Raw genomic sequence first — 25,220 nt, forward strand, 5'->3', positions numbered from 1 at the left:
AATATTATAATATTTATATATATGACGTTTATATATTAATCGAAATATATTATATAATAAGATTTGAAATTGAAAATTCAATTGTTGAACCAACATCTTCCAAGAGAATTTGTTAAATCTAACATGTTTGAATTAAGATTTTTTCTTACTAAATTTTAGATTGTTTGAATCTCGTTATTATGGACGAAACTTTCTTGTTGGATGATTTTTTTAAGAAAAATATTTTAAACAAAACTCCACCATCATACATACCCTAAATTACTCTAAACAAGATGATTGAAAGCAAAGGCAAAACAATTGCTGATCCAAAAAATCCCTGTAGCCTGTCCCCCGCCCCACCCCTCTTCATCAACCCGTCAGTTTCCGCACGCTCCGCCGCCAATATTTCCACAGGGAATTTGCATGTGCCTACAGAGGGGTCCTCAGTCACCACGGTGGCCAAGTCCTCAAAATTACAAGTGCTTTCATTAGTGCTGTATTGTGATTTCATCTGGAAGTACCTGTTGAATGCGTACGACACATTCTGGTCGAACGTCAGCTGACTGCACGACCCCCCAGGGAAAACGCTCGTGCAGTCTGCTTGGGCACAGGCGCGACGGACCTGGTTCTCAACTTTGGTCAAGTTTCTCTTGTCCCCTTTGAACACGCACCACCTCTTGGGCATGAACACGATGCCTTTGGCCGTCGATGGATAAATGTCCCGATGAGCTCCACTGAAATCTATCTTGTATTTGGGCTCCCCGTTCGACAGGTACACACCCCAATGGCGCTGGAAAGCCCCCACGTTGATCCTGCCCCGGTTTTCATCCACCAGGGAGTGGATGTAAACGTCGATGGAGATTCCAGGGCGCAATGGGGTCCCTTTTGTGCTTTTAACAAAAGGAATGAATTCCCTGAAAAACCTCTCAGCGTTGGTGACGTTGGCCCCTGGATATCCGTCCGTCGGCCACCCGATTTGCCCCACCATCACCCTCACGTTAGGCGCTCCAGCTTTCGTGATTGCGGTAACAAACGAGTCGTACACGAATTCAAACACGTTTGTGTACACGTGCCCGTTGTCCTCGATTGAGAAATTCGACTTGTTGTCGAGGAAGCAGAACTCGAAGTCCCATTTGTGTTCAGCAACAAAATATATGGGAAATATGTCCATCACGAATGGAGCATTGCTGGAGTTGAGAACGCTCACGAATTCCACCATCTTTTCCTTCAAATCAGGGCGGAAATCGGCCTCCGATGGCTTCATTATGCCGGGCTTCAAGACATCGGTGAAATGTGCAGTTGTTGCCACGACGTTTTCGTACCCGCTTGTGTAGATGGCTTCTTGAATAAATTTCAACGTGTCAACAGCGTTGTTGTAGGTGTCTGTGTGGTAAAATGTTGAGAATGGCTGGCTTCCAACATGTACGTAACTGTCAAGAATCCAAAAGTTCAAGAAGAAAATTAAAGGGAATCAATATGAAGATTAAGAAAGTATATATATATATATATATATATATATATATGCATATTAATTTATATAAACACACACACAAACATGCGCGTGTTAGTGTGTTGTATCAACCAATTACCTTATGTTGATGTTCTTAACCTGGTGCCGACGAATCCTTTGGTCCAGCCAGTGTTCGGCTGCTTCAGCGCTCATAACATCTTTAAGGGCTTCATTAGGCAATGTCACGGTGATGGCAATGTCTCCCCCGGCAAAGGCCTCTAGGACGTTGTCGCTGACGCTGAAGACCTTCAAATGACGAATGTCGTTTTGTAATAACAAATCGACCACCATCGATGGGATCAACCTGTGCGATGTTTGCCTGCCCCAATTCACGCCGATCACGCCCTCCACCACGTTGATTGAACAACAAGAAATTGTTACAACTATTAAGGCCTGCAGGATAATTGATGGGCTGAATGGAAATTGTCTTCCCATAGTTAGATTGACCAGATAAAAATGTCTGATCATTTGGTCTATGGGGAGGAGAGGGGAGGGAGAGAGATCAGGGAAAGGGATCTGACATAAATGTGTTGGAAAAATTGCAAATCAGCTGTGTGTATCCATGAAGTTCACGAGTTGTCTTGCAAAAATTGATTAAATACATTTTTGGTCCTTTAACTTATATGATTTAGCGCTTTGCTCTTTAATTTTTGATGCATCTCACAGAGTTAATTACTATATATTTTTTGAATTAACTACACTTAAATTCTTTCTACAAAATGCGAAAGTACACTTCTCCCAAAGAAATTTTAAAATTATTACACCCCCTTCAAAAATTTACTATTTACATCTAATCCTCTTTTGTTAGAATTTGAACATAAAATATTGACGTTAGCAAAAAAGCTATATATATTCTTTAGTGTTATCCCTCATTTATTCTAATTTAATAATTTTATATTTATAAGAGAAAGGCATAATTTTGTATTTTGACATTTTTCAGCGACCATAGCTCTGAAAAGTTCTTTTTTATTTCTTTGGACAAATTAAAATTGTTTGTGTATATAGGTCAGGTATTTGGCATAACCTCTATCCATTAGTTAAAGGGTAAAATATATTTCGTATCGTTGTATAATATTTACCTCCTAAATTAATAAATGTAACATTTATCTTTTGATTGGACAAAAATACCTCTCATGCTTTGTACAATTATATTATTTTCAATATATTTTAGTACATTAAATTATTATTCGAATTATTTTTTAATTAATTTTTTTAATAAATAAAGAATTTACATAAAAAATAGAGTATATATTAATATTTATATATATATAGTAGATACACAATGAATATAATATAACCAACATCTCATATATGCTTCTTAAAAGAAATTGACAAATAGATATTTATGTATATATGTTTAACCAAACGTTAAACATTTCTAGAAAAAAATGAATAAATATATTTTATCATAAATTTTAAAAATATGTTAAAAACCCAATATTTAATTATTTATTTTCATCTAAAAGAATAAATAGTTAATAACTTAATTTTATCACCAAATTAATAAAATCTTTTCATGAGAATTTTTTATGTATTTATTGTACTCATTTATTAGTTAACTTTGAGTCTGTAAAAAATAAAATAAAATAAAATTTGAAGTATTTAACTCACTAATTATATTTTACTTTATTATATAAATAAAAGATATTTCTTCAATTAAAATGAAAAATTAATAAAAAAAAAGAAATTTTTTGAACTAAATATATTTATATATTACAATGTTTAAAAACTTAATTGTAGGGAGTAAGTGCTATATTTGTTAGTTTAAAAAGGTAATTATTGCATGACGAATAATTTAAGAGAGCAAAGTGTATTTTACCCTTTATTAAAATCAAAAGTAAATATATTCAACACATAAAATAAATTTTTACATAAAAGTTTTGGGCATAAAATCTCAGAGACTATATGGTCGATTTTAATGGATTCAATTGTTTGGATACTTGTGATTTCTTGGTGCCAAATGAAAATTATTAATTGTTTACCTTAGCGTTCAACACTAGAAGAAATGTAACATTCAATCATAATTAATTATTATAATTAATTAAAAATAAAAAATCATAGTAAATATATAATCATTAATTGTGGTCATACAGTAGTTCTTAGCCATGATTTTTGTACGTATAACTAAAATATTTATCATAATTTTTTAATCATGAAAAAATAATTTAATCATAATTAATAATAATTATTTACCATGATTTTAGTATATATCCAATAAAAAGGTATTCAATAATAGAATAGCTCTTTTTGGATTTTCAGTGAATTTAAAATATTGCTAGTATTTTTTCGATAATAATGATTGACTCAAAAGATGGTCATAACTAATAATTTGATAACATATTCTAATAAACTTAGATAAAAAATTTATTAACTAAAAGATTTTTAGAAATAAACTTTAATAATTATACAACAAAAGATTTAAATTAGGAATTCATTTATAAATTAAGCAATATGATACACCTGCATGTGCTAATAAATATATATATATATATATTTAATTAACTTAATTATATTTATGAAAATCAATACAAGAACATCATTTGGCGGGAAAATATTAATTCGCACCCTCTCAATTGCCCAGTGAACTAGCCAGATTATTAGCGCAGCTCAGGCAACTTCGACGCCGTTTTGGGCTGCATCCACTATGTAAGCGAGCATACGTGGCCTTGGATCAAGTCATTGGACACCATTGTACTTTGTATTGAGTGCTTTACGGCTCGTTTGATTCATATGATGGAATTAAGCATGATAAGATTAAATAAAATAAAAATTCAATGATTATTAATCTTATTTTGCATTATATGATGTTCGATTTAGAACCCAAAACTCTTTTGTTTATCTTTTCAAGATAGCCCAAAACTTTTTAAAATTATAAAAACAAAACTCTAAATGTGTTCAAAACTTGTCGGATACGGTGTTCGACGTCGTGTTCTTTTTTTATTTTATATTTTTAGACATGCAGATGCCGTGTCCGATACGTGTTCGATACTGCATCGAGTAATTTTTTAGAGCTCCGTGTATTATAGGCTATATAATAGAAAAAAAATCTTAAAATTTGAACTTATTTGGAGGAAGATATGACCGTTTGACCAAGCTTTGCCTAGTCTATCCGCGTATCTACGAATGTAGTTACTTGCTGACTAAAGAATCAATTCCAGCCAGTTCTCTTGGAGATAATTGGAAATTTTTTATTATGATATATCTTAAGGTGTCAGCCACTTATATAGCGTGGCCTCCCGACTGATAGAGGTGGTGAGCTCTAGATCGCATGGAATTTAACGTCCTATGATTGTTCGGAGAACACCTCAACAAAATAGTGTTGCGAAAAGAAAAAATAGAACAATTCTAAACATGACGAGAATGATTTTAAAAACTAAAGCAATGTCGAAAGAGTTTTAGGCCGAAGTAGTTGCATGTGGCGTTTATCTCTCAAACCAATCACAAGAAAGAACGAAGCTTGATGACCGAAGTAAGAAGATTGTATTTCTTGGCTATGATGAGAGTTCTAAGGGGAAACAAATGTTTTGATCTCATTGCTAAGAAGGTCAGGATCAGTAGAGACATTGAGTTTGATGAAGTCGCCTCATGGAATTGGAACATCCAAAAAGAAGAAAGGTATCATTTTCTTCCACATCTAGAAGAAGAAGAGAATGAGGAGCTTGAAGTCGAAGGTGATAATTCAACCCCCTCTACACCAAGCTTAAGTGATCAACCTCAAAGGTATCGTAGCATTAGTGACATTTATGATGCTACAGAGAGAATAAACGATGACAACCTTTTTCGTTTGTTTATAAATAATGAACTTTTGAGTTTTGAAGAGGCCATAGAGGAGAAAAAGTGGATACAAGCCATGGAGAAGAAATTCATTCAATAGAAAAAATGACACTTGGGAGATAGCTACATTGCCAAGTGGTCAGGAAACCATTGGAGTCAAATGGGTGTACAAAATAAAAAAAAAAATGCCAAAGGAGAAGTGGAAAAGTATAAAGCGAGGCTCGTTGCAAAAAAGGTACAAACAAAAGCATGGCGTGGACTATGAAGAAGTCTCTGCTCCCATTGCTGGCTTGGAGACAATACAATTATTTATCGCCCTTGCAGTTCAAAACAGGTGGCCAATTCATCAAATGGATGTGAAGTCCACATTTGAATGGTACTCTTGAAGAAGTGTATGTTGAACAATCGGATGGTTTCATCGTCAAATGTCACGAAGACAAGGTGCTAAAATTGAAAAAAGCACTATATGGGCTCAAGCAAGCACCAAAGGCTTGGTATAGTAGCCTTGACAACTATCTTCAAAAAAATGGTATCTCAAGATGTCTTCATGAGTATGCTCTTTATGTGAAGAAGGAGAAAGATGGTATTTTATGCATATGTATTTATGTGGATGACCTTATTCCAACGGGAAGCAATCCACATATGTATGGCAAATTCAAGAAGGCAATGCCGCAAGAATTTGAGATGAATGACACGGATTCATGTCATATTATTTGGGACTAGAAGTGAAGCAACAAAGTGATGTGATCTTCATTTCTCAAGAGGCATATGCAAGGAAGATCATAAAGAAATTCAAGATGATGAAATACAATCCCGTGAATACTCTAATAGAATGTGGAGTAAAACTATCAAAGATGATGGGGCAACAAAAGTCGACCCAACTACATTTTGAAGTCTTGTTGGAAGTCTATTGTACTTGGCATGTACTAGACCCGACATATTATTTGCAGTGGGCTTACTGAGTCGATTTATGGAGAATCTAAGTGAAGAACACATGAATACTGCAAAGAGAATTCTTCGATATCTAAAAAGTAATTTTGATTATAGTATTCTTTACACCTCTTCTAATGATGCTTGCCTTAAAGGATATTGTGATAGTGATTATGCCGGTGATGTTGATGATCGCAAAAGCACTACCGAATTCGTATTCTACTTGGAGAAAATGCAATTTTGTGGTGCTCAAGGAAGCAACCAATGGTGACTCTATCAACATGTGAGTTGTAGTATGCTGCCACAACTCCGGTAACATGTCATGCAATATGGAAGATTGCTAAGTGAACTTTATTTTGCTCAAGATGCAGCAACTAAAATTATGATGGACAACAAATCAGCTATTGCTCTAGCTAAGAATCCGGTGTTTTATGATCGAAGCAAACATATAGATGTAAGGTTCATTTTATTTGAGATTGAATTGCTAACAAAGAGATTGAGGTGAAGTACATAAAAACTCTTGATCAAGTTGCAGATATTTTACAAAGGCCCTAGAGAGATGATTGGAGTTGTAAAGAAGTCAGGTTTACAAGGGGGTGTTGAGAATTCCAAAGGATAAAATTGCCTTCTCGTTTTCTGCAGCCATAGCTTTTCAGCCAATTTTTAGACTCGTTTTCAGAAGTGAAACGATTTTTCATTTTGAGTTTATTTTATATGGAATGAAAGCTTTTTGGATCTAGTTTCAAATGGTCCAAGTTTCAAATGCATTGGAAGTTTCTGCAGAGAGTTATGACCTTTAGAGACCTTGATGCCAGAACAGAAAAATGATGTTTAGAATTATGTTTTTGCATTTACTTTATGTATGAATTTTTATGCTTATTAGTGGATGTTTAGGCCTATAAAAGGACTTGTAATCTAATAATATTCAAGTGAATTGAGAGTTACAATTTAGAGTACAAAAATTCTAAGTTTTCCTCCTTTTTTTCTTCCTTTCAAAAAAGTATTATTATACAATTATCCCACCATAGCTTCCAACAATGACAACCAAAAAAAAAAAAAAAAATTAGAAAAACATAGATAAAACAAAAAGGAGATTATATTAAGCTATAATCAATAGAGAAGACTTTGGTATGAGATTACTTTTACAATAATTCAGTGTGAAAAGCCTCTCAATCTAATTTTACAATAATCATTACTTTAGAAAAATAATAATAATAACACACAAATAAATTGTAATGGCAAACATGGAATTATAGCTAATGACTTTGATGTTACAATCATCAATTGCATTTGATCTTTTAGGTGGGTCCTACACTTATATTTTATGATCCTAATTATGCCCAAAACCCCAAACTAGCACATCTTGATCTTTCATTTCCATGTTGTCTCCAATTATGTTGTCTCCAATTATTGTTTAATTAATTTAATTTTATTATTAATTCTTTGGCTCTTAATTAATATTTTCAAAGAAAAATATTCTTTTTGTTTCATATATATATATATATATATATAATTATGACATACATAACATGAAGGGAGTAATTTATTCCATGAATGCTTTTTTTTTTAAATGATATTATTAGATCTAAACTCAAGTTTAAAATGAAAATATATTGCCCATTAATTTGTCCCACTTTCACTAATTAAATAAACTCAAATATCACTACTTATTACATATATAACAAATCCAACTAATACATCAACAAATTTGAAAAAAAAAAAAAAACGAATACATAAAAAAGTGTGGTAAATCCTAATTAACTACAACTGTGCAATGATTATTAGTTGTTGCTTCGGTGAGGGAGCTCAAAACATAACCACAGTTGAAAATCGTAGCAAATATTTTGATTATAGTCAAAACCATGGCAAATATTCATTAACTGTACCAAATCGTAATTTTTTGTATTGGTTATTTATTTCACTCCGACATATAGTATTTGATTAACCATAGGTTTTAAGGTAAATTACACTCATCTTCCCTAAGGTTTGGCATAATTATAAATACCATCTTGTTGTTTGAAAAATTACAAATACCTCTATGATTTTAACATCTGTCTAAACAACGAGCCCATTCCGTTGGATTTGCATTCAATTTTTGTGCTAACCTGACTAAAATGCCCTTTTGTATTATAAATTAAAATTTTTATATTTATTTTAGCCACCCTAAATTTCTTTTATATTTTTTCAAATAATTTTTTTATTTTTTAATAAAAATTAGTAAGGGTAAAATAGTAATGTCCACTTCACCGTCGAGGGGGTACATAATTATTTTTCATTTGAGGGGGGTATTTGTAATTTTTCAAACGACGGAGGTAGCTATAATTTACCCTAATTTTTAAGTCGTGGTCCTTACATTGGAGGGAATAATTTTTCGGGTAAATTACAATCTACCTACTTGTGTTATGAATAATAGGCAAACAGCTCCCTTATAAAAAATAAAATAGCAATTTACCTCCCTATATATTTAAAATTGAATCAATTTACCTAATTAGGCAGGGAGGTAAATTGCTATTTATTTTTCATAGAGGGTAATTTACTCATTTTTAATATCACACGAGGGTAAATTGCATTAAACTCATATTTTTTTTTTTACATGATTTTCAAGAAGGCAGATGGGCTTAATGACAAGCATTCACACTAATCATAGATCATTAATTCAAACATATAGCTACCAAAACACTAAACATAGATCATTGAGTAGTTGAAAAGTATTGTAGGAGGTGTCTCACCTAATCTAAATTTAAGACAAGTTAATTAGTGACCTAAAAGTGAGTTCTAATTAACTAATATTGCCCGTGAATGAGAGGGGAAATTGGTCACGTCACGGACTCCATTTACTATTCAAGATCCCTTTACTGTAATAACTCAGCAAACATTTCTCACTAGCAGCTCAGGTTTGTGTTGAAATTGGCAACAATACACCCTTAATTACATGTTGGAGACTGAAATTTGTAGATGTCCTAATATAACTAATTATTGAGTTATTTTTTTATTATTTTTTTCTAAAATAAAAACGGTGAATTATTATTAATTAAATTAAATTAATTACAATCATTCATGTCGGATATCAATTTCAAATAAAGACCAGTTCAACATTAATCATACACTGATCAATAATATCAAATAAATTAGCACCTACTCAATCCACGCATAAGTGGGCTTTCTAAAATTCAATTATAAGTAACTCGTTGAACACAAAATATATATATATACAAGAGTATATATATGCACTTAAATTCATTAAATAAAACTTATAAGATATCCAGTTTATCATCAATTTTTAATCAATCTATAATCACTGGGATATATAAACGCATTGTATTATCTTTAATTCTATATTGTAATTTTTATATATAAATTCATTATATTATTTCATAATGAATTTGATTTATTTATTGAAAAAAGGAAGGAAAAAGAAAAAGGCAAGATATACGGAGGGTAGGATTGTAGAAGGAGTTGGGTATTATTAAGTGAAATGGTGACTAAAAGTCTAATACTCATCCTAACCATTATACCATACTATAATTATTAGCACATTATTCATATGGTTGCTCACATTTCGTATTAAAAAAATTAAGGAGTGCGTGTTTAATTAATTACAAGAGAAATTTAAGAATTAATGTAAATCCCTACCAACTCTAACTATAAAATTACCAATTCTGCTTAATTTCTGGCAAGAATTTGATTTAGGATCCAACTTGCTTACCTCTTGAAATTGGATAAAATGTAAAAGGATAATTACGTGTTCTTTCCTAAGATTTGATGTAATTATATGTAAACATCTTATGGTTTGAAAGTTTTAAATAGTATTCATAACGTTTGTTTTCATCCAACAAATCCGTTAGTAAAAATTTGCTGATATCAATAGAACATAAATAAAAATTCATATTTATCCTCGAATGATTTATTCCTAACTTATTGTAGATCAAACAAATATTTTCTTACCAAATTATCCTTATATATCTTCACAAGCTAATGTATATGAGGATGTATATCTTCACTCTTGTAAAGGTAATTAGGTCGAAAAAGACTTGTTTGACCTACATTAAGTATGTTAGTCAATCGAGGTAAATATGAATTTTCATTCAACTTTTTTTTCTGATGTCAGCAAATTTTATGAATTTTATTATATCTAACTGATAGATTTATTTATGGGAAGACAACAAACATAAAAAATATTAAATATAATGTTCTAAATTACATAAAATTTATATATAATTATACTAAACTTGATGGGAGTGCATGCAGTGTAATTATCCCAAATGTAAATTAATAGAGAAAAAGCATTGCAATCCAACAAATTGACTAATTTCCTCATGGGGGAATTTTGAATAATTCTTTTCTAAAGTAATCATTGAGTTGATTGATATTGGAAAAACAATAAAAAGCAATAAAAGAATAATATTTTAGTTAGTTAATTATTATTATTATTTATTATTAATTAAGCTTGTTTTCTTAACTTTGATAGTGTAGGCCAATGTGGGCTTTTTGGGAATGAGCCCAAAATTTCTACTTAAATTAAATTATGAATCGGCCCAAAAACATTGGCAAAATCAAATTCTTTCACTTCCTTTTCTCAAGAAAATATATATTTATTTTAAGAGAATAAATTAAGAAATATAACTAAAGTATTAACTTATGATCATAACATACTCAATCCAATTCAATTTATCATCATCGTTTAATTGTGTCAATTCATATCTTAAAACCCAACAAATTAAGGTACCAAAAATATTTAAATATAGTACATAAATTTTACACATGATGTATATATATAAATATTAATTTGGCATCTCATTTTATATATCTCAGTGGAAAAATAATAAGATGAAATTATTTATATTAAAAAAATATATAATATTTAATTATGACTAATTATTATTTTAAAAAAAAGTAATTGTAGTGGTCGTGATTTTGTGAGGATGGTTATTTGAAATGACTAAAAAAATCATGTCGAATTTTTTTGCTATGGCTAAGAGTCATGGTGAATACTTTTATCATGATGAATAATGCAAATTTTTTTTAATTTTATTTAATTATGATTAATGATAATTATTTACCAGCTTTTAGTCCATAACAATTAAATACAAACAATAGTAAACTTTTTTTCAGCGTTAGTTTTAGATGGAATTTTTTATTTTTTTTTAGTATATAATCAATTGTTAGATAAAAATATATTGATAATCGGTGACATGATATATAAAAGATGTTACCAATGAAACAAAGGACAAGCAAGCACAATATATATATATATAGTTAAGTACGTATACGTATACGTATATATATATATAGGTATTTAATTTGAATCTGGGGAGGCATAATGGCCACCTAAGGCTGAGGAGAGACAAAAAGAAATGATGCCTGTTTGCCAACACTCTATTTGTAGTCACCTTTCTCAGAAATAGAGTTCCCTGTAGCTGATGCAAAAGCACTTACATCATGCCAACGCAAGTGTAACGTTAATCCACTATTCTTCACCCCCAAACAGGGCCTTGTCTCTTCTTTTTCTTTTTCTTTAATTAATATTTTTTCCATAATTTAATTATATATAATTAACTAATTATGTTTGAGAAATACATACAAAGTAATATTTAATTATAGTAGTTGTTTAGTTGATTTGAGTTTATGTCTTTAATTAATTAATTCTCCATCGTTAACTTAAACTCCAAGCTTATTCATGATTAATTTTTTTGTAAGGAAATCATTATTGAATTTTAAAACTTTGTTCAAGCTATCATAATATATCAACCTAATTTTTTTTGTTTGTGGGTGTTTCTGAGTAAAAATGAGGGAAGATAAAATTTATGTATATATATAATTAAACACATAAACACGCAATATTGTCTAGGATGTTGATTGTAGAAAATTACACCAATTGTTCGTTAATTTCTATGTTGTAATAAGTAAAATTATGTTTAGATGAATTTTTAGTTTCAGAATTTAGAATTTAGGTTGTTTGTAATTTAGTTCTATAACTTCTTAGGATAAAATTTTGATTTTACGTCTTTTTATTTTTATAATATCAATCACTTTTTCACTGGAGTTCACTATTTTTGTAAATAAAAATTATATATGCATCCCACATAATCTTTTAAAACTAAAAGTAATGTTTCTATTGGATTAATTGTTTTTTTTATTTTTTTTGTCTTTTTAACTTGATAGAGTGGTATTTTAGCTCCACATCTTTTTTATTTTCCCGATTGATTTCACTTCTCTCATTTATACGAAAATATTAATAAATAGCTAGCTAATTTTAAATGATTAAGAACCTGATATACAATTAACCAACATATATAATAAACAATAAAATAATTAATGCGATCGTAAAGGCAAAATATTCACACATTTGATAAAATCAAAACTCAAAATGTCACAATATTTGCAAAACAAAAAAAGAAAAAAAAGGAGATTAGCTTTTACTATTTACACTAATTAATACCCCCAACCCAACATTGATAGTCTTGATAATTACACATTTTAGCAACTACAAATGTTGTTGGGATGAGGGATATATATATATATAAGATTACATGTATCAAAAACTTTAATTGTTACCCAATCACATGAACTTGATTGAGTATGTAATTATATAGGTAGTAGTGCAAAAGGCAACACACAAACAAATATATGTAATGCATTTATAGTTCTTGAATGAGAGAACCAAACCAAAATTGCTTCATCAATGCCTATTCTCATGCAATCACTTCAATGATGGCATATATGTGCACTAACCCCCCACCCCCCTACCCAACCCCCCACCCTACCCCACCAAAAAATTTTGCTAAACAAAGTAAACATAGATTAATGTGTGCAATTGAAGAGATGATAACAATATTATGGGGTGGGGTGGGGTGGGGATTGGAACTTGGGAAATGGTGGGTAGAAGTGGGGTTGGAAAGGGATTTAAAGGGAGTGGAAAAGGTAACAAGCTTTTTTCCTGCCAAAAGTCAAATAGGGTCTCCCATCATCAATTATTACAATCATATCTTTCACTGCTGAGGCAGAAAGGAGGAGATTTGCAGCCAAGATTCATCATCATTGCTATTTCAGAATTTTTTTTTTTTTTCCTCTCTTGGGGGGCCAAAAAAGAACCCTAGAAATTGTATAAAAGAAACCCTAGATTTATTTACACCTTTCATTTTTCTTTTCTTTGAAAAATACTTTTATGTCCCCCCACCCATATATCATTTCAAAATAAGTATTAAATTTAAAATGTTTTTGTCGTATTTCAAAAAGAATGACGAGTCATTGCTAGAAAATATAAAGATCATTAATTCTTGATATTATTCATGATCAATACATGAGCAATCAATTATATCATAAGTATATTACTTTTTTTAGATGATTTTTATTTTTTTTTTGGGTACATTTACATTGATGCTCTTTTTAATTACGCCAAAATATAAACATCCTCTATTTTTTGTAAAATTACAGCTACACCTTCAAGGGGTATTAGTGTAATAATCTTCAAGTGGTGTTTATATAAGTTTTTGCCTCTGAAAAAAAATAGTAGTAATTATAATTATAATATTAAAAAAATATTTATAATTTTTATAAAAAAAGAAATTATATTTATATATTTTGATCTAAACTCAAATGTTATATGTGTTGTAGCAAAGTGTTTGCAGTAATTAGTATTGGCATAGGATCCATGAAAGATGAGAAATGAGTGGATGGTGTGTGTCATGTGCAGAAAGTCGACAATCCATTTGCAGAAGCAAACAAAGCAAAAGAATTACATTTGATGACAACTAATAAATCTCTTTATCACTCCTGCAACATAAATGAATCCTATTGTTTGTCTTTGTGTTTTTTGACCTTATAAATAAACACACACACACACACACATATATATATATATATATATATTTCATGCCTCAGAGGTCAAATGCAGACATATATCCCCACAACTCACTTGATCCTCTTAAGACATGCACACTGTTTAATTTTCAGAATTTTGCTTTACACTTTTTTCCCTTTACACTGGAGTGAGTGTTTGCAAACTATAAATAATGGGATTTTAATTTTAGCTTTTAAAATTGAAAATTGAGCTCTTTTAGTGTTTGATTTGCAAGTGGAATTTTTTTTTAAATCTATTATAAACTCCAAGCAAATATAAGTATGCATCTAATTGTTTTAAATCAATTTGCAAAACAACTTCTTTTTTCCTTTTTTACTGCTCTTTTATCAACCACTTCCATTTAATATTTTCTATTATTACTTATTTTCCAAACTAATTTTAACTTTGTTCTAAAAGCACAATTTTTGCGAACTACCCTATACTCTTAATAGTTGAAATCATATAAAAAAATATTTAATTGTCATTTTTAGTCGTGTAATTATATTTCTCTGGCATTTTAGTCCTAAAAAGTGACGTCAATCTTGTCCTAAAATCACGAAATTAAAAGAGGCAAAAGACTATTTACAATCCTAATTAAACTTACAAGACTAAAGTTTTGAATAATTATAATTACTGGTTTAAAAATACAATTAAATTTAGAAAAATTAATATTGTCATGTAACTACAATTTAATTTTTTACCCTTATTTTTTATAAAATTATATTTTTAGTCCTATAACTTTAGATGATTAGTACTTTGGTCCTATAAATTACTTTATTTATACATTTGGTCCTTTTTTGACAAAATTAGTCGTGAACATCTCACGTTTGGTATTTTTTTGATGAACTTAGTCATGTGTTGATAATTTTTTATCCCCTTCACAGCATAATAAATCTCATTTTTTGTTCTATAATTATGAATAGATAGAACTAAATTATTAATATAAAACTAAATTTATCAAAAAATAACCAAATTGATATGTTTAGGACTAAATTAATAAAAAAATAGATATATAAAACAGTAAGTTATAGAATAAAAAATGTTAATGACATAAAGTTGTAGGACAAAAATATATTTACTTTGTGTGTGTGTGTGTGTGTTTTTAAGAAAAAAAGAAAAAGTAGAAGGGGTTTACTAGCTAGGCATAAAGTGTCATCTCAGACAGCTTTAAGTGTAGTGTGTGGGGTCAGTTAATTCAGATAAATAATTTGATTGAAGTCATATGTAGCAAGAATACACATTAGTGGAAGAGATGAGAGGGAATGGGGAAAGTGAGTGAGTGGTCGATGTGCCTCTGTGTATTGCTGCTGGATGCTGGATGCTGGATGCTGGTATTTAGTCACTTTCAACACACGATCAACTACTAGCTACCCCCTAATTTCCCCATATATATCTACCCCAAATACCTTTCAGACAACCCCCTCTTCTTTCCTACTCTCCAAACCTTACATTAATTAATTTCCCTCCTTCAACCTCAAACTCCCCAAAACCCAAACACCTACCCTTATTACATTTTTCACACACACACTTTAGACCTGATATTTAATCAAGGTTTTCTTTTATCTATCTATATACATATATGGCTAATTCTCATGAGTCTTCCCAGTCCATGATGCTGAATCAGAGCTTGTTTGAGGATCAAGATTTGATAATATCATCACAACTTGGGGTTTTCCCTTTTCATGCAAATTTTGCTTCTCTCTCTCTCCCAATGTTGGGTAATTGCAACCTACCCCTTAAAACTCTTGCTCCAAATCTTGCTGCAGATTCACCACTAACCCTCTCTGATCACTCTATTGTTACTAAGCAAAAAGAAGATTTCACCTCTCACTTTGCAGCACCTGGATCCCAGATTCTTGCTTTGCAGACATCAACCCCCTCATCAAACTTCTGGTAATTAAAACATATATATATATATATATATTCTTGCATATATAATTCTTGGAAATTCTTACATGTGAAAATATCAGACAGTGATGATGCTGGTGTTCTTATTACACTGTGCATATTGGTATTAATTTGTCTTGATCATGAACGACCATGCAATAATATTGGTTTGTTTAATGATGTTAGGGCATGGGGGGAATTGAGTGATTGCATGAGCATGAAGAGAAGTAGTGTTGGGGATGATCATCTAGGGGTATCGGCGATGAAGATGAAGAAGATCAAGGGTAGAAGAAAGGTGAGAGAGCCCAGGTTTTGCTTCAAGACTATGAGCGATGTGGATGTACTTGATGATGGTTACAAATGGAGAAAGTATGGGCAGAAAGTTGTCAAGAACACCCAACATCCTAGGTAAGGACCAATTTTTTAATATTATTTCATTCTTGACCATGATCCCTTTCCATGTTTTCTTCATTTCTTCAAGCTTCATTACATCTTCAGATTTAGTTTTAGGTTATAATCAATCAAACATGAATGCCATATTCAGTTTTTGTGTGTACAACACGCGAGCTAAGTCTGTGATTTGTCCATGAATATTTATATGTATGTGTTTGTGTTGCGTTTATATATATATATATATATATACCATTTTATACATATATATATATATATATATGTGTGTGCTTGAAATGAAATATCAGTTTAAAATAAAAGATTCGAATAAGTGTGTAAAAGTTTCAAGTAATGGTTGTTACATGCAAGAGCAATCTAATACAATGATGCATACTTTAGGACAAGCAAAAAAGAGTAATTTTAATTTGAATTATTACACCAAGATCACCATTATAATTATCCTCATCATCATCAATTTGATCAGTGTTTAATAATAATACTAAAAAGAAAAGGCAAAAGTGAAAATATAATTGTCTGATTCTAACATTGTCATCAATCAAATTAAACCCTTGATGTCTGATTCATTAATCAATTCATAATGCTGATCTAACTTCTATCTCCACATATATTTGAATACAAAACCCTAGCTAGCATCATTTTCTTGAAAATTTAAAAGAGAGAGAGAGAGAGTAATGATGATGAATTCTCCCTTTGTATTTGTTTGGACATGATGAGGGATCTATCTATGGAGATACCCTTTTTCATGATTTGGGCTTTAGGGTTAGTAAAAAGTAAATCCAACTTTTTATTGTCAAATGATTATCATCTATGTTTCTTTTTTTCTCCTCTTTTCAGGAGCCATTCCCCTCTATTACCAAACTGTCCAAACTTTACATATATCAGCAGAGACATGCATGCCCAAGATCAGAGCCCACTCTGCACCCTCAAAACCCTTTATGTTTTTCCTTTGATCATGAATCCAGCAATTGCCAGTTTGCATTTCTTGCACCACATTTTTCTCCATTTTATGTCTTCTCATTATTGGTTTTTTTACCTTTTTTCTTGTACTAGGTTAAAGCATATAATGTTCCCACAGTTGCCCTACCACTTAACCTAAAATAATTTGTCTGTATTATCGATATACCGTTAACTTAACCTTAGTCACTTATTACATGTTAATTGTCAGCTTAATACTTCATAGTATGAACAAAACCCAAAAAAAAAAAAAAAAAAAAAGGAAAGGGTACATTATGTGTTTTTGTATACTTTTTCAATGAAAATGTACAAGTGTTATGTTTAATTTGTGTTTGAGAACCGGAGCGATTTACTTAGATAGTATAAAACTTGTAGCTTATATGCATTTGTACAAGAGACTTCCTACATAAACTAGAAATTTTGTGTACAATTGATGGTCAGATCACACATGATTAATGATAGTTATTACCACCTAAGTCTCATCAATCCAACCGTATTGAATGAATCGGGTGTATTGTATTTGTTCTGTCCTATAAGATAACAATTTTAGTAATCCTTTCACACAATAATAGAAGTAGGTATAATCTTTTCACCATTTATACATGCATGTATATTATATACTCTCCTAGTTAAAATCTTTCAGTTTCCTTTGGCTCATATATGTCATCAAGACGCGCGTGTCTTAACATACGTTAATCAATTCTTGGCGGGTCTCATGAAATCGTTCTCAACACTTTGCAGGAGCTACTACCGATGCACGCAAGACAATTGTCGTGTCAAGAAACGTGTGGAACGACTGGCAGATGATCCCAGGATGGTGATAACGACATACGAGGGGAGGCACATACACTCTCCGTCACACGATGAGGATGATTCCCAAGCTTCAGCTCAGCTTAATAATTTCTTCTGGTAGTGATGATGATGATGATGATGTGGGTGGTAGTTGATGGTTTTATATGACTTGTACTGTTTTTTCATAGTTAGGAAGTTGGGAATAAGACAGTGTGGATAGAGTTAGAAATGTAGTAGCATAATATTAGTACATGATGCTGTGTGTCATCTAATTTCAGTGCCCTTGTTTTACTGGGCCTATGTAGTTCATCAGGTGCTGCCACCACCTACTTTGTATCTATCATACATACTCTTTTCTGACATGGAATTCTATTACGTACGTCCTATGCTATATGTTGGATGATGAAACACACACACACACACACGCACACGCTAAAGGGTAGATATACACATATACACACACGTGTATACAATATCTATGTTCTAGCTATACAGGCATCTATGTATGTAATAAGACTAATTAGGATGTATTAATTTCGAATACTTACATCTTTCCAGTTGGCTGTTTTTCATAACATTAATTGAGAGGATTATGGGCAGGAAATAAGTAATAAGTCTTCTTGCCTGGAAAATTCTAATTCAAATTGGGTTTGGTTAAATCAGAATTAATTATATGATAAGTTGAATACATTTGTCATATAATTAGTATTAAGAAAAATGAGCAATAATACCAGATCTAAATTGGATAAAAAAAATTCCATTCTTGACATCTTTGCAACATGTATGTATCTGTGAGAGAGAGAGAGAGAGATTATTAAGACTTAATATCCTTATTTTCAACATAATTAGGTGTATATATATATTGAGTTTGTAGTGTTAGTTACTAGTAATTTTCTTTTTGAACAAAAGAAAATGTCGTTGGGCCAATTTTATGGCCCACTTCTAAATATTATCTAAATTTTGGGCCTTTTGTTATATGTTAGCAAGTGGAGGCCCAATGGGAAGTGGTATTTTTACAATTGAAAGCACTAGTATAATTGAATTAAGAAGAGCAAGTGAATTTGCATACCTCTACCCAAGAATTTGTGGAGCCCATCAATCAAGGCATGAATTTGAGCAACCCTAATCAAATAAAAAATATTATTAAAATTTCAATAATCCAATAAAGCAATTGATAAATTCAATGTTAAATGAAAACATTACTGTTAATGGAATAATAACAAAAATGTGTTTTTTCTATTTGTTAGAATTAATATCTTAAATCTTTAAAAAAAATAATATAAATAAATGATATTTTGCATTATCACACAATAAAATATATTCAAAAACTAAAAGGTCTGATTATACGAAGAATGCAGCAGAAAAGAATAAATTTTGGGAAATGAGAATATTATATTTATGACCAGTCAAACATAAAATAAAATGTGGGGGCAGATATAACAAATGCACACACACTCAATATTTATTTCTTTTATATTTTTCTAAAGGACAAGAGCACGTGGAGGCTACTCACTTCAAGGTTGCTTTTTATTAAATTATTATTATTATTATTATTATTAGGGTTAAATACAATTTGCACAACTGAATTATTGATGGGTGTCAAGACCACAAAAAATAATTCCTACAACACTTGTGAAAGTGGAAGTAGGGTCAATTCCACAGAAACTGGTTTTAAGTTGCTTTCTTTGAGGAAAAAGAAAATAATGGGGGAGATTTGATGACAAAAAGAAATACTTAAAAACTAAATAAACTAGAAAATCATACTTGATTCATGCGAGTTGATCATTGATGCAAAAATAACACTATGTAAACTAATAAATCAGTTATGATTGTTGATACGACCTAACAACCTCACCTTTCCTTACCTTTTCGTCAGCCAAAGTACGATCGTTGGCTAGATCCCTAATTAACAGACAACCTTGGGAACGTCCACAAGATTTAATCTATTAACAACATTAAGAATTAGAAAGGCCTGATTCTAATCAACAAACTCCTACGATGATAATTCGTTTAAAATAGATCATGCATTCCCCATAACATAACTAATTACTATGACATAATTAATCATGCTACGTTGCTACTAAGTATTGAACTAAATAAAAAATTACACGAATTTATAAATAGCTAAGTAAACCTTTTTGATAATGAACAATTGGCCATATCATTCAAAAATCAGATATTTGTAATTAAAGTACAGAGAATAGCATGAATATTCATTTAACAAGTGTAGAGCGCATATTAGATCTCACAACATAATACGAATCAAGCAATCACCATACCTTAACCAGAAAATAAGGAGTTTAGCTGGACATGTTAATGGAAGAACACACTAAAAAGTGAAATTCCATTAACTCCGGTTATAAATTAAAAGTAAAAGAGAGAGTAGAATAAGCAAATGAAAATAAGGTATTCTATTTCCACCAATTAACAAACCCCCCTTCAAATGAAAAGACCCCCCCCCCCCCACCCCCCCCCCTTATTTATAATAAAAGTCTCCTACAAATCTAGACGTATAGGGGGGATTAATACATAATTAACTCTAAAAAGGTAAATAAATCACAAATAACATGTTTTAACGAATCCTTCCAAATCTAGGCACTTCATTCCTTTTTCTTTTGCGGAAATCACTCGTTTTTCTTCACTCCACTGCGCGTGGGCATGCTTAGTCAATTCTGCAGAAATGTCCTTGTAATCTCCTTTTTTCTTTTTGATGCCTTCAATTCCTATTTTAGCTTGCCATATTTGCCTCATGTCTTCCCTTTTTGCTGAATATGCAATAAAATCACATAATTAGGGATATTTCTGCTTAAAAAGGAAGATTAAATCGCTATAAAATTATGACAATGGCAGAGTTATAGGGATTAGGCGGGTAACACATGACTCAAGTACAATTCTCTTTCTAACGTGTCGAGTCATGTTGTTAAGGTCAAACTTTATCACACTTATGATGTGGGTTCGATTTTTGCCAAAATATTTGATGACTCTAAATGTGTGCCGGTTTTCAAGAGGTTAAAATTTATTTTTTATGACAGTAAGTCAACTATAAAGACATTAATTGTAGGCACAATCCACTTTGACGGGTTTATGAGATACCGTCCCTATTTTCTTTTTCTTTTTTAAAAGAATAATAATTTTTTTCTATTGGAGAACTGGATTAATTTTTTTAGATTTAATTTAATTTTGTGATTGTAATTGAAATCTAAATTATTTAATTTTCTAAAAAAAAATTGGATCAGCACGTGGAATATTTAGTCAAAAACAATCAGATAAAAAGAGTATTTATTTTAAATTTATGAGGAGCAGAAAAGTTTTAGGATTATTCAAATTCAATTTAAAAAAATCAATATTTAAATGCAAATTGTTATCTTTAACAAATAGCACAACACTTGCACGTGATCGAGGACGAAAGAGAAGAGCGGATCCAGTGCATTAGGTGTAGATGCACCGTGAAAGTTGGTACGCGGGATTGTCCAGACTCCCGTTGCCTTTCCCTTTTTGTCGTTTCACGGCGTTTCATCAATCTGGTACTCCGGGCGGCGGGCCCACATGCTGGTGATAGCACGTGGGCAGATCCAGCCTTTTAAAGTTTTCAATAATTTCTCCAGGGCCCCACTTGCCCGCATAGACTGCCCGTGTCGTGTCTGCTGCCCCTTAGAGTGGAAAATTGTTGCCTTGGCAATAATTCGGTGGGTGTCAACTTGAAAAACTCATTATGCTCTTAATTTCATAATTACGGGATAATTACCGCTCCCTTCTTCTAAAATTTAATATAATTAAATATAATTTTTTTATTTAATTTAAAAAATTTACATCTAACACTTTGAAAATTTTATTCCATCTAATAAATAAATTATTTTATTAGTCACTGAATTTACTAATATTAAAAAAAATAAATGAAAATATATTCACCCTCAATTGACTTATTATTGACTTATTGCAGGTCTAATAATTTTGTTCATACTAAACTACCTTTATAACAATGAAGATATAACTTTTCACATGTATTAACACATGAAGGCGTTTGTTTATTTGTTTAAGAATTATTTCTTTTATCCATTCTCCATTTTTTTAATAAAAATGAACAAAATTAAAATAATAATTTCCATGTCAAATGTTGTCTTACATTTTGTGTTCAAAAGTATAATTATTTGTGGATTGAAACTTTGTCTACCCACTTAAAATATCAGGCCCAACACACACACACACTACTCACCACTCATTTTCCTTTTCTTGTATCTCTACAATCCAATAATTCTATTATTTTATTTATGATCAAATTAAATTTAAAAATATTAATTTTCTTGAATAATTATTATTTTCCATATTACCTCCTCTTACGTACTATATGTTTTTTCTTTAAATATTATCTTTGCTCAAATGAAAAGTCGTCCCAAGAAAATTTACTATTACTTATATTTTAATTACCATACACTAAAGTTAGTAATAATTATTATCAGATCAAATTGATACAAAAGTCTAATTTATTGAGATAATTACACTCCCCTATCCGTGTAATTATATTTAGACCCCTTATAGTTTGAGATATTACATCTAATACCTTTGATGTTTGTTTCGTTTAACAAATAAGTCTCTTTATTAATTAAAATTTATCAAAATTGCTGATATTTAACAAAAAAATAATAATCTATATTTGCTCTCGATTTATTTATTGCATGTCAAATAAATTTTTTTATGATCAAATTATCCTCATACATTTTCATGCATTAATACATGTGATGAGGTATATCTACTGTTATAAGAGTAGTTTAATCCGAAAAAAATTACATCACCTGTAATAAGTCAATTGAGTGTAACGTTAATTTTGACTAATGAAAGAATTTATTAGATGAAAGCAAACTTTAAAAATATTTAATATAATTTTTTTAAACTATAAAAATTTAAGTATAATAATATTAAATCTTGAAGAAGAAAAGTATAATTATGGATAACTTACTCCATTATTAAAATTGAGTGAGGGATATTTGTGTTTGGGGGGAAATTGAAATGGAGGAATCATAAAGCGACAGCAGGTAACAGGGAGGGTGAGTTTGTAGGGTAGCCCCTCAGACAATACAATGGCCCACGTGCTGCCCATCCGCGCGTGTTCCTTATGTGTCTGTCACACACACACACATCACATACAGTTATCTTTGTCCAATTGCCCTCACCTCTCCCTCTCTCTCTCTCTCATTGCACAATCACATAATTTGCTCCTCACATAATTTAAGAATAATCGTATTTACACTTTTTAATTTATAATCTATTTAAATTATTATGCATATATTTATTAAAATATTATTATTATTTACATAAATTATTTTTTAAAAAAAATTACATACCAATCCCCTAAAGACGTTAGCATCTTTATACAAACTACCATATTTTTTACTGTTAGGGACAATTTTTATAATTATGTAAAAAATAAAGATACTTTATATAAATAAACTATAGATTAGAGTATGAATATAATTATCTCAATAATTTAAATTGCTTTATAGACTCACTCCTATACTTTCATATGTTTTATTTTTGAAAAAAGATATGATATTTTCCGCAACCATGATATGACAATGTCAACCACTATGTTAGATTATGAAAGTCTCGTATTATATTCGTTACAATATTAATATTTATGGTTAAAAATTATGATAAATAATTATTATTAATTATAATTAAATAAAATTAATATAAAAGAAAATAGTCTTTCTATTATGAAAAAATTATTTGACACATTCAAGATTCATAGTAAAAATATTTATCATACCAAATGTTTTGGCCACCTTAACAAAAGTTACGACCAACAACGATTGTGTGGCCGTGGTCAGTAATTATTTGCTATTAGTATTTATTATTAACCATGATAATAAACTATGGTTAAATGTTATTTTTCTTGTAGTGTATGTGATCTTTCTTCCATCTCCCTTCTAGGAATAGCACGGGTTTGGGATGGATTTGTCAAAATCTAGGAACTATTCTGCCAAGAAAAATTTGAATCCAGACCTCGGACATAGTGGATCCGATTAATATTTTTAAAATATTAGAAAATATATTTCATAAAAAATAATACTATCATAACTCTACAAATATGAAACAATAATATTATTGAAATGGAAATATATTTTTTTATCAATGCATATGTGCATGGGCATTAAAATATTAAAAAATTAGAATATGTGTTACTTATATGAATACTAAAGTATTTATAAACTATTTTATGTTATTATTTTAATTTATAAAAATATTAAATTTATGTATTATGTAAGTAAATTATACATATTTTTGTATATATAGAAATATATTTTATATAAACATACATAAATTATACAAAAAAATTAAATGGGGCGGGTTAGAGCCATATCCAGTTCCAAACCACTAAAATCGAAAACCTGTATATTGACACGTGCAATATATTTTTTCATCAATTTTATATTTTTTATAAAATAATATTGATTGATGGATAAAATTAAATATTGCCATGTATGAAAATTGAAGTATTCAAGGCAATTTAAATCTTTTCTTGCCAACAAAGGAAGCAAATATCAATAATTTGGTAACTTTGTATCACATTTTGTGATTAAAGAAACAAATCATAAATGATCAATCATATCACGCCACGACATCAAGTAAATATGGTAAAGTCTTACATTCTACAACTATAAATAGGGGTATTTTATCAACAATTGGGCACACAATTCAAGGCACAAGACAAGACACAAGTGAAGATGAGTCAAGAGATTATTCAAGACAGAACTGAAAAGACAATCGAAGAAAGATTCAAAAGAACGCTAAAAAAGTTTCAAAATCCTCTCAAGCGCAAATTAAGGAAGATCCACAACGTTCAAAGAAAAAATCAAGGCGTTCGTGGTAGACACCATCCAAAGTCAACATTTGATTTGTGAAGAAGTCAAACGATCAGCGAATTAACGTTGTAAAGACACAAGTCCATCTTGGTGAAAGATCAAAGTGTAAAATCCATGAAGAGATATTCAAGTTCAAGTCAAGTTCTCCAATTCTATAGTAATTAATTGAGAAATAAGCCAAAAGACCATCCAATTAACGTTATTAGATACGCAAGTCAACATCGGAGGAGATCAAAGCATGAAGCTCCACCTCCAAAGTCGTCAAAAATCAAAGATCGCATTC

General features: G+C 30.4%; 2 protein-coding genes across 2 annotated transcripts; one reads left to right on the forward strand and one right to left on the reverse strand.

Moving 5' to 3' along the window:
• Positions 1-202: 202 nt before the first annotated feature.
• On the reverse strand, positions 203-2,051 carry LOC105179026 (glucan endo-1,3-beta-glucosidase 5-like). The gene is made up of 2 exons (XM_011102609.2): positions 1,569-2,051; positions 203-1,409 (listed from the first exon to the last, which is right to left on the reverse strand). Exons 1-2 carry the CDS (start codon positions 1,955-1,957, stop codon positions 254-256), a joined length of 1,545 nt encoding a protein of 514 aa, XP_011100911.1. The 5' UTR covers positions 1,958-2,051; the 3' UTR covers positions 203-253.
• Positions 2,052-15,298: 13,247 nt separating this feature from the next.
• On the forward strand, positions 15,299-18,437 carry LOC105179027 (probable WRKY transcription factor 13). Its single transcript, XM_011102611.2, has 3 exons — positions 15,299-15,926; positions 16,107-16,328; positions 18,027-18,437. Exons 1-3 carry the CDS (start codon positions 15,613-15,615, stop codon positions 18,196-18,198), a joined length of 708 nt encoding a protein of 235 aa, XP_011100913.2. The 5' UTR covers positions 15,299-15,612; the 3' UTR covers positions 18,199-18,437.
• Positions 18,438-25,220: the final 6,783 nt, after the last annotated feature.

Source organism: Sesamum indicum, unplaced genomic scaffold (assembly GCF_000512975.1).
Source record: "Sesamum indicum cultivar Zhongzhi No. 13 unplaced genomic scaffold, S_indicum_v1.0 scaffold00120, whole genome shotgun sequence".
NCBI classification, from domain to species: domain Eukaryota; kingdom Viridiplantae; phylum Streptophyta; class Magnoliopsida; order Lamiales; family Pedaliaceae; genus Sesamum; species Sesamum indicum.

Excerpts from the sequence above, each read along its gene's own strand:
- LOC105179026 (XM_011102609.2), bottom strand. The coding sequence starts at position 1,957 with ATGATCAGACATTTTTATCTGGTCAATCTAACTATGGGAAGACAATTT. Across the intron at positions 1,410-1,568 it reads GTTAAGAACATCAACATAAG|TTACGTACATGTTGGAAGCC; the intron begins GTAATTGGTTGA and ends GATTCTTGACAG.
- LOC105179027 (XM_011102611.2), top strand. The coding sequence starts at position 15,613 with ATGGCTAATTCTCATGAGTCTTCCCAGTCCATGATGCTGAATCAGAGC. Across the intron at positions 15,927-16,106 it reads ACCCCCTCATCAAACTTCTG|GGCATGGGGGGAATTGAGTG; the intron begins GTAATTAAAACA and ends TAATGATGTTAG. Across the intron at positions 16,329-18,026 it reads AAGAACACCCAACATCCTAG|GAGCTACTACCGATGCACGC; the intron begins GTAAGGACCAAT and ends AACACTTTGCAG.